Here is a 12,851-nt window from a genome sequence, read left to right as displayed (position 1 = left end):
AGCCAAGACTGGCCTTGAACCGACTGTAGTCCTCCTGCCTTAGCCTCCCAGGTGCTGGGATTGTTCTGACAGTGTACCAAGGTTGCTGGACATTCAGAGAGAAGTCATACAGTTATTATAGTCACACAGCTATTAAAATCATCACTGTGTAGCTCAGTGGTAGAGCACTTGTCTGGCCTGTGTGAGGTCCTGGGTTTGATTCCAGCACTGCCCCCCCAAAAAATCATTTAGTTACTTTTGACAGAAGGGGCAATTTAAAAAGTGATTCATAGACTCATCCACAATTTTAATCATTATTGGCTATTTTTTAAAATTACAACTGGGCATGGTGGCACATGCCCATAATCCCAGTACTCTGGGAGGCTGAGGCAGGAAAATTATAAACCTGAGTCCAGCCTGGGCTACATAGTGACTTAGTGAAGGCCAGGGGTTTAGCTCAGTGGTTTCACTGCCTGCTTTGCAAGCTCAAGGACCAGTGTTCAATCCCCGGAAAAAAAAAAAAAAAATTAGAAAAAAAAAAAGCTGTGGAGACATAGTGACTTAGTAAGACCCTGTCACAAAAATTAAAATGGGGTGGGATGTAACCCAGTGCTAAGGCCTAGGTTCAATCCCCAGTACCAAGGGAAATTTTTTTAAATTAAAAAATAAAAATCATAATGGTAATCCATGCCATGGTAACAAGTCAGTCTGAAAAGTTAGTAATCCTGTCTTCCCACTCTCAGCCCACCCTCTGAATAACTAGAGTTCATTTCCTCTTCATATGTGTTTACAGTATGCAGAGGTAAATCTTAGATCAGATTCTTCAGATAGGGAAGGAGACTGGTAAGCTTCATTCCCAAGGCCATTAGGACACCTTGCAGAGAAACAGTCACATCAAGGGGCTGCTGTCTGACCCCATGTCCTTGCCATTTCCGTGGAGATGGGGTTCCTGGTGCAGAGCAAGGCAGAGAGATGATCCAGGTAGCCCACCGGGCCAGGCCGGGAGGGGCAGCAGGACCAGACACGAGTTGTCCCCAGAACCCATTTGTGGCAAGGCAGGTGACGCCCTTGCCAGCATCCATTCAGTGGGCAGAATCCTTGGAGGTCTGGGTAGTGGCAAAGGCCTTGGTAGTCATTCGCCGTCTGGGATGAGGCCTATGTGTCAGGAAGGAAAAGCACAATGGCGAGTGCCCTTCTGAGGCCAGGGGCCGGCGCCTGTCTCCTGCAAGATTGGTGCTCCTCAGACCCACAGCGGCTTCCCACAGGCTGCGCTCATTCCGCTGTCCCGTCTGGGTGCCTGGACAGCATGGTGACCTCTCCCCAGGCATGCTGAGCTAGGTTCAAGAAAGGGCAGGGTGGCTGGGAGCCCATGGGGCCATCGGGCAGCTCAGTGATGTCATTGCAGACACAGAGCAGATCCGGGAGACCCTGAGGAGAGGACTTGAGATCAACAGCAAACCTGTTCTTCCACCAATCAACGCTCAGCGGCAGAATGGCCTCACCCATGACCGGACCCCGTAAGTTCCTGTGTCCCAGGGCTAGGACGAGAGCACAGTTTTGTCCTGAGGAACTGTTCCTGTGAATTGCATGAAGAAACAATGCCGGTGGCCCTTTCTGAGTGAACTGGGGTCTCTCAGTTTAAAGGCAGACATGGTTGGGAGCCCAAAGATCTGTGGGTCTTAGGAAAGGGCCTCAAAGGGGACCCAGTGGAGCAGGAACATAAACAGCAGCAAATATTTACATGGGCTGTGTGAACAGACAGGAGGCCAAGCTGGGGCAAAATCTGCCCTGGGGCCTCCCATCCCTGTGGGACCCATTGTGCTGAGCAGGTTCCCTTCTTATCTAACCCTCAGCCAGAGTTGCCCTTCCTTCCTTCCTGGAGCCTGGTCTCCGGCTGATAGTTGCAACCCCAGGCACCTCCCTGTCTGGCCACCCCCATACTGGTCGCCTGCTGCTGAGACCCTTCTTCCTGCCTGCCTTCCCTGGCGCCCGGGGAAGGGAAGAAAAGTCCTTCCCAGGCCTTTGCTGTCTGTCTAGGAGCCCTTTTAGCCCTTGGAAGAAGCTGTGGCCACCCCAGAGGTCAGATGCACTTCCTGCCAGCCTCTCTTCCTACGATGGGGAGTACGTTGTGGACAGGGATGGAGCTGGGCACCCCCTCCTGCCCTTAGTCCCAGCCAGGGCAGCTCTAGGGAATAGCTGGTGGCGAGGAATGCCTGGGAGCTGGGAGCTCGGAGCAGGAACCTTGCCTGCAAGGAGTGAAATGGCTGTGCCTTGGGCTAAGAGGAAGGTCAGCTGCTCCTGTAAGACGAGGTGATCTACCCGTCTTCTAAGAAGTCTTTAGTGCACACTTGCTATGTGGCAAGCTCAAGACCCAGGGGCCATTTGGGATGCACAGGCTTGTTCTTTCAGGGCGCACGAATGCTTGCTGGGATGCCTGCTGCTTTGTAGTCCAGCTCCAGTTGCTGCTCATGGTCCCCAGAAGTGGCACTGGTGCAGCACGGTACAGGAAAGGCAGCATGATCTTGAGTAGCTCAGAAGGGTGTCTGGGAGGAGGAGGACCATGAGATGTGTCCCAGAAGTGCAACACACAGGAAAAGCTGCTGCAGGAGCTGGAATGGGGAGGCCTGGCTGGCTGAGCTTGAGGCCGCAACCCAAGAGCAGGTTGTGGGGTAGGGAGAGGTGCTCTGTGTGGCTCACCCGCCATGCAGAAGCCTGGAGAGGCCCCCACTACCATGGCACTGCCCCAGAGCAGCTTCCAGGTGTGCCCAGCAGCCTGTCCAGCGAGCAGCCCTGAGGTGGCTGGCTTGAGCCACTGGGATTTTGCTGGCAGCGTCAGATGGCCATGCCGGGTCATAGGATGTTGGGAATCTCTCCTGCTGAAGTCTGGACTGTGTCCTAGGGATCCACTCCTTCCTGGGCCCTGAGCTTGGCTTCTCACTCAGGGCTTCCTTGGCTCTGGTAGGAGGCCAAAAGAACTAGTAGGCTTGAAGTTTCACGCTGGTGCCTACGTTGTGGAGACAGTTGCAGTCCAGGTGGTCTCCTGCCTCTGGAAGGCCAGCATGTCTGGGCAGAGGGCAGGGCCTCCTGCAGAAATGCACCTGCCTTGCCCCACTTGTCTGTCAGAAACAGCCTGAGATTGATTATCTGTCTGTCTGCTTTCCATCCCTCTCTCTCTCTCTGACTTGGGCATACTTCAGCTGCTGCACAGCTAGACCCCACATGGGGCACAGGCTCTTTGTTCCCAGAGATGCCTCCTAACAGGCAGTAGGGCAGAGACTGTACACAAGGCAGAGAGACTGAAGCCTACAGCCCTTTGCCTCAGGTGTCTTGAGATACAGAAATGGAAGGCTGCTGAGTGTGGTTCCGCATCCCTATAATCCTAGCACTCTGGATGGCTGAGGCAGGAGGATCAAAAGTTTAAACCCAGCTGGAGCAACTTACAGAGACCTTGTCTCAAAATAAAAAATAAAAACAGGGCTGGGGGTTTTAGCTCAGCAGCGCAGTGCCTGCCTGGCAAGAGCAAGGTCTTGAGTTTGATCCCTGGTACCAAACAGTAAATAAATACACACATACATACAGGGCTGGGTGTGTAGCCCTGGGCAAAGGACCTAGATTAAATCCCCAGTACCAGGGGGAAAGCAAAGGTGGAATGGATCAGAGGGCAGTCCTCCAGGTCCTCTCCCCCACCGGCAGGTCTTAAGATGCTGGAGGGAGTCAGGACACGGCCTCTGAGGTTCTTGGTGCTCATCACCGATCTGTTAGCAGTGGATGAGCAGTGGTTCCTTGTCCTGCTTTGCCGAGTCCATTCTTCAGCAACCCTCAGGTTTCTCAGACTCCAGCTCCCTGTGGTCACAGGATCGATGCTGACAGCCTCAGTTCAGATTAGCAAGCACAATTGCAGTATCTGTGCTGCCCACTCTGGGGCCTGACCCGGTTTCACACACCACGTGAATGGTGCCTGAGAACGCCGACCCAAATGTGCTGGTAGCGTTTGCTCCTCTCCCAGCAGGAAGCAGCTGTCGTGGGCCTTATTTTGTCTGTGTGTCTGATTTCCCCTTAGGATTTCTGGGCTGGGAGCTGTGCTGCCTGGGTCTTCGCAGGTCTGTGTATGGTCTGAGGAGGCTTCTGAGAGGGTCAGAGGCTCAGAACAGCTGACCGGCCTTGGGCACCAGCAGCTGGGCTCTGGCCTACTTGGGCTAATACATGCCACTCCTCTGTAGCCACCAGCATTTCCATAAGCTTATCCTGTGCCAGGTAATGTTTCCAGAACCTTATACCAGCATTAATTCACCCTTGAGCCTCTCTAGAAGTAATCTGTCTCTCTCCATGTGTGTGTGTGCGTGTGTGTGTGTGTGTGTGTGCGCGCGCAACCCCAGGGCCTTCACAATGACCCACATCCCCAGCTTGTTTTCACTTTTGAGACAGAATCTCACTGAGTTGCCCGGGCTGCACTCAAGCTTGCAGTCCTCTGGCCTCAGTCTCCCAGAATGCTGAGGTTACAGCCGGGCACCGCCATGCCCAGCTCATGTATCTTTTTTTTTTTTTTTTTTTTTTTTCCGTACTAGAGATCGAACTCGGGACCTTGAACTTGCAAGGCAGGTGGTGGAACCACTGAGCTAAATCCCTGGCCCCCATGTATCTTTTACAGATGAGAAAGCTGAGATATAGAAAAGCTAAAAAGTGACTTGTCCAACACTAGGACATTCTGTCATCCATTGAAGCAGGTATGATCTTCCTTGCCTTGTACTCAGGGACTCCATGAGACACACACACTGTCTCTGCGATGCAAGGACCCTCACTGGTGGAACTCTTGTAACTATTGGAGCATGTTGACATCACGAAAGCTCGTTATACCAGAGTTACTTTTGTACCCAAGACCTTGTTTTCTCTATGTTCAGAAACAAACACAAATCCATCGCTGGCCACCTCCACCTCAGTGCAAGGCAGTTTTGTTCTTTCTGGAGGGCCTGCTTCCTGCTTCACAGAAAAGCAGGCCCCTTTGGGTAACCTGCTTTTCCCCACTTGCTGTTGCCAGGCCACCCAGAGAGCCTGTCCTTGGCCCTCTTTGAGGCTTCTTCAGCATTTCACACCCCTTGCATTCCAGCCCTGAAATTTATATCTGGCTTTTCCCAAGATGATCAGTTGAGAAAAGCATTCAGCTTGCTGGTGCCTCCCTTTCCACTGCTTGGGTGAGTCTGGGATGTAAAGGAAGCAACCCTTCCTGCCACTTAAGGACAGTCTGGCCTAAAGACTGCTTGCCAGGGTTTGTAGGGCTCAGGCTAGGGAGACTCTGGACACCGTCTGTTGGAGGTTTGTGGTCAGCCAGAGTCTGAGTCTGACCTTACCTGCCAGCCTCTCCACCTGGGGCTCAGGTGCACTTGTGGGAAGGCTGCTCAGATGCTGGGTGTCTGCATCAGAGTTTCACAACCTCCTCTTCTTACTGAGTGGGGTGGGGGCCTCTGGGAGCTCTTGGGGTGGTGCATCCTCTCAGTGAGGCCGAGGCTTGTGTGTGTGCACACGTGTGTGGGAGGGGAGGCTCCCGACCACGGAGAAGCACTGTGCAGTTAAGAGGCACCTCTGGAAAGCAAACTCGCCAACATTGCTGAGCCAGTTTTCTGTGTTCTGAAATTATACTAGCAACTTTTAAAGCTATTTCTTATTTTTTTCCTTTTTTATTTTTCCCTCTTAATTTCATGGAAAATCAACTGCTTTTTGTTTGGTTTGGTTTTTTGTTTGGTGTTTTTGAGACAGGGTCTTGCTGTGTGGTTCAGACTGGCCTCAAACTTGTGGCAATCTTCCTGCCTCAGCCTCCTGAGTATTGGGATTACAGTGGTGCACCACCATGCCTGGCTAGGAAATCAAATTTTCATAGCATAAATTCTCCTTTTGTAACATTCTCATCTGCAGCACCTCACCCAACACATGTACACGTATGTGTCTCTGCTCCCTTCTGTTGGCCTTTGTGTTGGGTGACTTTGCTGCCTTTAATTCCCCATCTTGAATAGTTTGTAACCTGGCCAAGGAGTCGTCCCAACTATAGAGAAAACTGCATTTTGTTTTGCTTGGCCTGTGAGATCCATGAAGATTAATGAGGAGAAGGAAGTATCTGGTTTGCATCTACTCTCACAGTGACTTTGGGTGCAGGAGGTGAGTTTCTGCCGGGAAGGCAGCCAGCAGACGGGCAGTGTTGAGTGGCCTGACGTCAGGGCCTCTTGTGCCGGGGAGGCAGCCAGCCCTTGCTGCCCTGTCACATTGGCTCCTCACGGCTCCCACGCCCAGAGGACAGAGCTCTGCTCAAAGGGACCTGGCCGGGCCCCACAGGGCTGATGGGAAGAAGAGCCCAAGCTTCTCCCTGATTCTGAACTCGTGGGCTCCTTTTTGTCTTCCTCACTGAGATCTGGGTCGTCATCCTCAGGGCCTCTCTCAGAAGTACACATGTGAACGGGCAGAACAAGGGGCTCCAGCAAATCTGGCCTGGCCTTTGTTCCACCTCTGCGAAGAAATGAAGCCATGGCCATTGTTAATGCCCTGTCTTCAGGGTTCCTGACAGGTGCTCTAAATTCTGAGTGCAAACGCTGTATCGCCCTTCCTTGAGTTGCACAATCAGGAGTATTTTTATCACCCATCCTTGATCTTCAGTGTCACCCAGCACTTCAGCGGTGAGTGAGTCACTTCTGTGGAGAAGGGAAAAGGAAGGTTTAAAGGTAAGAGCTGGAGAAAGGAAATGACTCAGTGTCTCGGGAAAAGGAAGCCAGGAGCTCTCGCTAGAGCAAGCTCACTCGAAAGCAGGGGTCCTAGCTCCTGCCTGAGCCGGAGGGCCAGGCTAGAGTGAGCTGCTTAGGGAGCCCCCAGTCATCACGCAAGTTTTCCTCGCCCTGTCTTCTTCAGCCACTCTGTCCCACCATTCCGTCTTTGGATTCCATCTGTGGGATGTACCTGTCGACAGTACTGCTCTTTATCATTTGATTGTGGATCTTGTAGCCTCTTATTCCTCGTAGCCCACCAGAGAATTTGTCACAATGGCTGAGTGATGTAGCCTTGGGCTTCACAATAGCTTAGGAGCTAAGCTGGTCTTCTCCCTACCTCCCCCCACTCCACACCCACACCTTTTGCCAGTGCTCCCCTGAAGGGAGACCTGTAAGTGGTTCTTTCTCCGGAAAGTTCAGAGCTTTCATCAGCAGTCAGAAAGCAAAAGGAATAAATCTCCCAGGCAAGAGACCAGAAGAGCCCAGAAGTTGGGCTGGGCTCTGCCAGCCAAATCCACTTTGCTTCTGAGTAATTGCCAAGCTCAGTTCCTTGATTCTTATTCCCTGGTGTCCCCAAGAAGGCCCCACGTTGTGTGGCCAGTGCAGATGTCATGACTGTCACAAGACTAGGACTGTGGCTAAAGGGAGTCTCAGTGGTTTGGCTCCTCTCCACCCCTGCTGCCATTGATAGGACATGGCCAGTGCCTTTTGGGCTGTTGTGCAGAGATTAGGTTCTTTCGCTTTACAGAAACCAGAGCAAAGAGGAAAGGTGGATGAGTTCCGCCAGCCTGTGCAGTATTGGTAGGATCACCAGGGCGTGTCCTGTAAGCCATACTGTACTAGAAATGGAGTCTGTCATGACACTGGATGGAGAAGGTATGTTGGGACATGTAAAAAGTCAACATATGCAGTAAGGAGTGTAAATATGGAATGTGTCATACAGACAGGTGGCAAAGACACAATTAACAAAGACTTAGATCCTTTCCTGCATTGCTGAAGTGTGCCTCGAAGCCATCCCTGGAGCTATCCTCAGAGCTCCCATATAAGGCAGAATGAATCCTGGGCTGGACAGGCCCTTTTTTTTTTTTTTTCTCAATGCTAGGGATTGAACCCAGGACTGCTTCACACGTGCTGGGCAAGTGTTCTACCACTGAGTGACCGCTGCAGCCTCTGGACAGGTTCAGACAGTTTTGGGGTTTGCTAGCTTGTTTTTAGTGTACAGGGGAGGGAACCACAGTTTTGCACTGATCCCCAGCTCTTTGTTTTGAGACAGGGTCTTACCAAGTCGCTGAATTGCCAAGTCTGGGTTTCAGGCATGCACCCAGTGCCCAGCTTCAAGCAGGCAGTTTTCACTGCACATCACCACTGCCAGGCCTGTGTTATGGGCCGCTGTCATTCCAGTTTCTCAGACTGGAACACAGAGGCTTGGGGCTTTATAATTTATCTAGAGTCCGAGTACTCAGAATAAGTGTTCCCTGGCATTTGAACCTTGAGTCATTTGCTTCCAGATCCAGGTCTGTATGCCACTACTCACTGCCCGTAAAAGAGGATGGGGAAGGAGAAACAACAAAGGACCAAGATATATTTAAGAACATGTACCTACTCCCTAAGGTGAATATAACCTTCATGTACTGCAAATATGTACTAATTAAATTTAAAAAATTTTTAAGATATAAAGTAGAGGTGGAAAAGATACCTGAAACTTTGCAGGAAAGGCGCCCTTGGAAATCCACATGCCAGTGCAGAGTGAAGCTAGCCTTTTAGTTCACCTAGAAACCCATGAAGGTGACAGATCAGCAAAGACCATTTGACAATTTTTTGTTTGTTTTTTTGGTTTATGGGGGGGGGGGTTCTCACTGTGTAGTTCAGGCTGGTTTTGAACTCACTGTGTAGCCCAGGCTGGCTTGAAGTCTCAGCATAGGTCCTCCTGCCTCAGCCTCCCAAGTGCTGAGAATATAGGCGTGTGCTACCACACCTGGCTTAGCAACTTTTTGCATACTGAAAGATCAGATGAAATGTGCTACGGGATATGCTCCATCAGAATGAAGGAGGGTGCATATGAGGGTAGGAAAGGGGGTGCAATGTGGGAAGGAGGCAGGGGCCACAGAGTGAAGGTGAAGAGGGATCAGAGGTAGCAGCTCTGTGGCAAGAGTGGAAGGCAGCCACCTTGGGTGGGAGGAGTTGGAAGGATCCCGTGGAAAATCTATAGAACATTGTACAGTAATCCAAATTGAACTGGTGATAAATACATAGAAAATGAAGATGGTTGGGCTGGGTTCAGCCTGTAGACATGGCCTAGGGTGTGGTGTGGTTCAGTGCTAGAGTGCTTGCCGAGCATGTGCCTGGCCCTGGGGTCCGTCCCCAGAAGCACATACAGATATACATACGCATATGTACATGCACACATGCATACCTGCATTTTAAATGAGGAAGAGGGCTGAGGTTGTAACTCAGTAATAGAGCATTTACCTAGCCCTATGTGAAGCCCTGGAGCCAGTCCCCCAAGTACGGAAAAGAAAAGAAGAGAAAGAAAACTACAGTTGTTTTGTTTTTTTGTTTGTTTGGGAGTTTTTTTGCTTAAATTCTTTTATTGGTACATTTTAGGTATATAATACATTTACATTTGTCATTGGGTGCTTGTACCTGTACATGATGGATCTTGGTTCTTATTTTTTCCCCATCATCTGTGCACCCTTCACCCCCTCCACCCTTCCCTATTTACAAAGACTTCGTTTCCATTTTTTTTTCTTTTCTCATAATTTTTCCTTTCCATTCTTCCCTTTCCCCATCTCCTCCCACCACCCCTACCCCTTTGGAACTTTTCCTATTTCAAAGTATCAATTACTAATTATTAATCCTTTTAATCCTTATTTACACTCTCAGTTTTTCCACACTAGAGAAACTATTCAGTATTTACACATGTGTCTTATTTATTTCGCTTAAGAGGATGGCCTCAATATGCATCCATTTAGCTATAAATGTCTCTAGTTTCTCATTCTTTATGGCTGAGTAATACTCCATTTTATAAAAAAACCACATCTTCTTTATCCAGTTTCCAGTCGATGGGCACTTGGGCTGTTTCCATGTTTTAGCTATTACAAACTGTGCCACTATAAACATGGGTGCACATATATCACTGTGGAATGATTCTTTTAATTCTTTTGGGAAAATACCCAGCAGGGGAATAGCTGGGTCAAATGGGACCTCCAGCCCTAGTTCTTTGAGGTATCTCCATACTGATTTCCACAGTGGTTGCACCAGTCTGCACTCCCACCAACAATGGAGAAGGGTTCCTTTCTCCCCTCAACCCCGCTGACATTTGTTATTGGTTGATTTCTTGATAGCAGCCACTCTTTCTGGGCTGAGGTGGAATCTCAGTGTTGGAAAACTACAATTGTTAATAATTAGGGCTGGGGATTTAGCTCAGTGGTTTCACCGCCTGCTGCACAAGTGCAAGGACCTGAGTTCGATCCCCGGTACCAAAAAAAAAAAAATTAAATTCAGGGAAAATGAAAGACTATGATGGAAAGGAAGAGCAACCATAGTATATTACATGGCTCAGGTGTGGTATCATCGATGTCATCATAATGGGAACACTTAATATGGATCCAACAAGCTTACATACTGTCATCTGGGAGGGATAGGCAGGACCAGGGGTGGGAGAGAGCTACAGACTGGTCTTCTGCAGTGGCATGTGCGTGGGTAAAACCTAAAAAAGAAATAACTGAAAAGCAGAGGTAAAGTATGTTTAAAACTCATATTTTAAGGAAAATACCCAAGGGATCACTTAACAGAGATGACACTGGTTGCCTCTCAGGAGGAAGAGCAGGAAGGCTACTAACTACTGTAATGAACCTTGTGGAACAATTTGACTCTTGAAACTTTTTTTTCCCACAAAATGATATAAAATATTAAGAAGATATCCCCCAAAGAGCCATCCAAAAGAGTTCCCAATAGTCAAAGCTGCCACACTTTGAACAGAATGAAGTATTATTGGATTATTACCCAAAGTATAAATATACCTGAGACCACAGGGGTTATGAATAAATAAATGAGAGAGTAAACTTGTGTAGATACCTACCGTCAAGGACAGCACAACGGCCTACACCTTTCTTAAGAGTGGGCTGCAAGGGCCCAGCATTCAAAGCCTGGGAAGGGCATAGCTACAGGTGGTGCCGCTCACAGTGTCTGCAGGATTGATCGCGCTGATAGTGCTGTGCCCTCACTGTGGGTGAATAAAAGACGCCATTTAGCTCGGTGCTCTTCCTCCCCCAAGCCCACAGAACAAGCAGACATGAGAAAAACTCCATCCTGAACAAGGGATTGCCTACAAACTATAAAATAATTGGCCAGAACCCCTCAAAACTCGTAAGGTTATTAAAAACAAAGTCAGGCTTGGTGGCACACACCTGTAATCCCAGCGCACTGGGAGGCTGAAGCAGGAGGGTCACAAGTGGAGCCCGGCCTGGGCGACTTAGTGACTCAGCAAGACCCTGCCCCAAAGTGAAAAAGGAAACACTAAATGGGAGGGTGGGGAAAGAGGTAATAGGAGGAATGATTAAAATATGTAATGTGTACGTACAAATCTTCCAGGTTAGACTCATTAATCTGTGTAACCCATGTATACTAATAAAAATGTGGGGGTGGGGAAGAGAAGAAAACCTGGAGTGAGATGATGTGCAGGTGAGGTCCTGGCTGAAGTCTGCATGCTCTACAGAGTCTTCAGTGGCAGATACTGAAATTCCAGACCAATGGAGTTTAAATAAGCTTTGTTTAAATAAGTTGTTTTAGGGTTGGGGATGTAGCTCAGCAGCACAGCACCCGCCCAGCAATCTCGAGGGCCTGAATTCGATTCCTAGTACCAAAAAATGTTGTTTTTAAAAAAATAAATAAGTTGGGTTCTTTTGTTTGTTTTCCGTATCACTTCCTTAGTTGGTTCAGTGGCTCAAGAATGTAGGTCTGCGTGGCTTTTCTTGAGTCTCTTGGTTTGCCCTTCATTGTAGCAGCCTGGCTGCAGGAGCTCCAAGCATTCCTTCATAACATGACAATGCATAATGCTGGGGAAAACGCAGAAGAAACTTCCTTTTATTCTGCTCTTTCTCTTTCTAGAATTAAAATCTTACAGAAGCTTTAAAAAAAAATTGACAAAGGAACTGAGCTTGGTGGTACACACCTATAATTGCAGCACTCGGGAACCTGAGGCAGGAGGATCACCAGGAGTGAACTGTACTGAGAGACCCTGTGTCAAAAAATGAAACAAAAACATTAAAAGGGGCTGGGCATATAGCTCAGGGTGAAAGTCCTGCACTCGGTCCCTAGCCCCAAAAAACAAAAAAAAACAAGATTAAGTTTGAGAAAGTCTAAGGAGCTGTCATAGCCACAGGCCTCCGACATAATGACCTAACGGTAACGTGGTGTCCCCAGTGGGACCCTGAGGCAGATGAAGGACATTCGATGACACTCCAAGGTGGCATGGTAGTGTGGCTCCAGTAGAAAGAAATGACATTGCGTGAGCTGTTACAGCTTGCCCTGCCCAGTGAACAAGAGACAGCTCATCCCAAGTAGACAGTACAGTGGCCCCTGCTCAAGCCCGGGTGAGCAGCAGAGCCTTCCAACAGGCCCCTCAGGCTGCACCCATCTCGGGGGGTGAATGACAAGGAAGGGACCCTGACCCTGGGCCTGATTCTGACCGGTGAGGAGCTCGACAAGCTACAAGGGACAGAACTCAGAAGAAAGCAGCCTGAGCAGGCAGAAAGCAGGAGGGGAACCCAGGCCCCGCCAGAGTACACCTGGCCATTTTGGTAAATGTTAGGTGAAGAGAGGGCTCTCCAGCCAAGGTTGGAAATTGCTGGCTTGCACAGGGTGAAGCTGGTCCACTTTCCCCAGAGTCCTCAGCTCTAGTCTGAGGTGCAGTAAAGTGCATCTAGTCCCTCCCGAACCTGTGTTTCTAGAAGCTTCTCTTAAAATTCCATCAAATACCCTTAAAAAATCCCTGGCCTGTTCTTCCAGGGAAGTAGTTCTTTTAAAGGTTCGGGGAAAAGAGATGTGTGTTTGTGACCCTGAAGCCCCAGAAGAAAAGACTGCTCCAGAGGAATAAAAATGTCTTCAGGAGAAATACACTGACAG

At 49.3% G+C, this 12,851-nt stretch overlaps 1 protein-coding gene across 8 annotated transcripts in view; it reads left to right on the top strand.

Annotated features, from left to right (window-relative positions):
* The window catches only part of Sufu (SUFU negative regulator of hedgehog signaling), a 129,641-nt gene that overhangs the window by 93,654 nt on the left and 23,136 nt on the right, over positions 1-12,851 (top strand). For 7 of the 8 annotated variants that reach the window (XM_004866447.4, XM_004866446.4, XM_021245639.2 and 4 more), the window contains one exon: positions 1,385-1,496. In XM_004866447.4, coding sequence (XP_004866504.1) covers positions 1,385-1,496 — 112 coding nt within the window. Of the gene's footprint in view, positions 1-1,384; positions 1,497-8,233; positions 8,337-12,851 lie in introns of all 8 variants that reach the window. The other variant, XR_002389793.2, reaches the window with a different exon arrangement.

The sequence above is a fragment of the Heterocephalus glaber genome, unplaced genomic scaffold (assembly GCF_053883595.1).
Source record: "Heterocephalus glaber isolate CG9 unplaced genomic scaffold, H.glaber_assembly_v1.0 deba00001498, whole genome shotgun sequence".
In the NCBI taxonomy this organism is placed as follows: domain Eukaryota; kingdom Metazoa; phylum Chordata; class Mammalia; order Rodentia; family Bathyergidae; genus Heterocephalus; species Heterocephalus glaber.
Note: the sequence above shows the minus strand (reverse complement) of the source record. Positions and strands in the feature narration are given on the sequence as shown.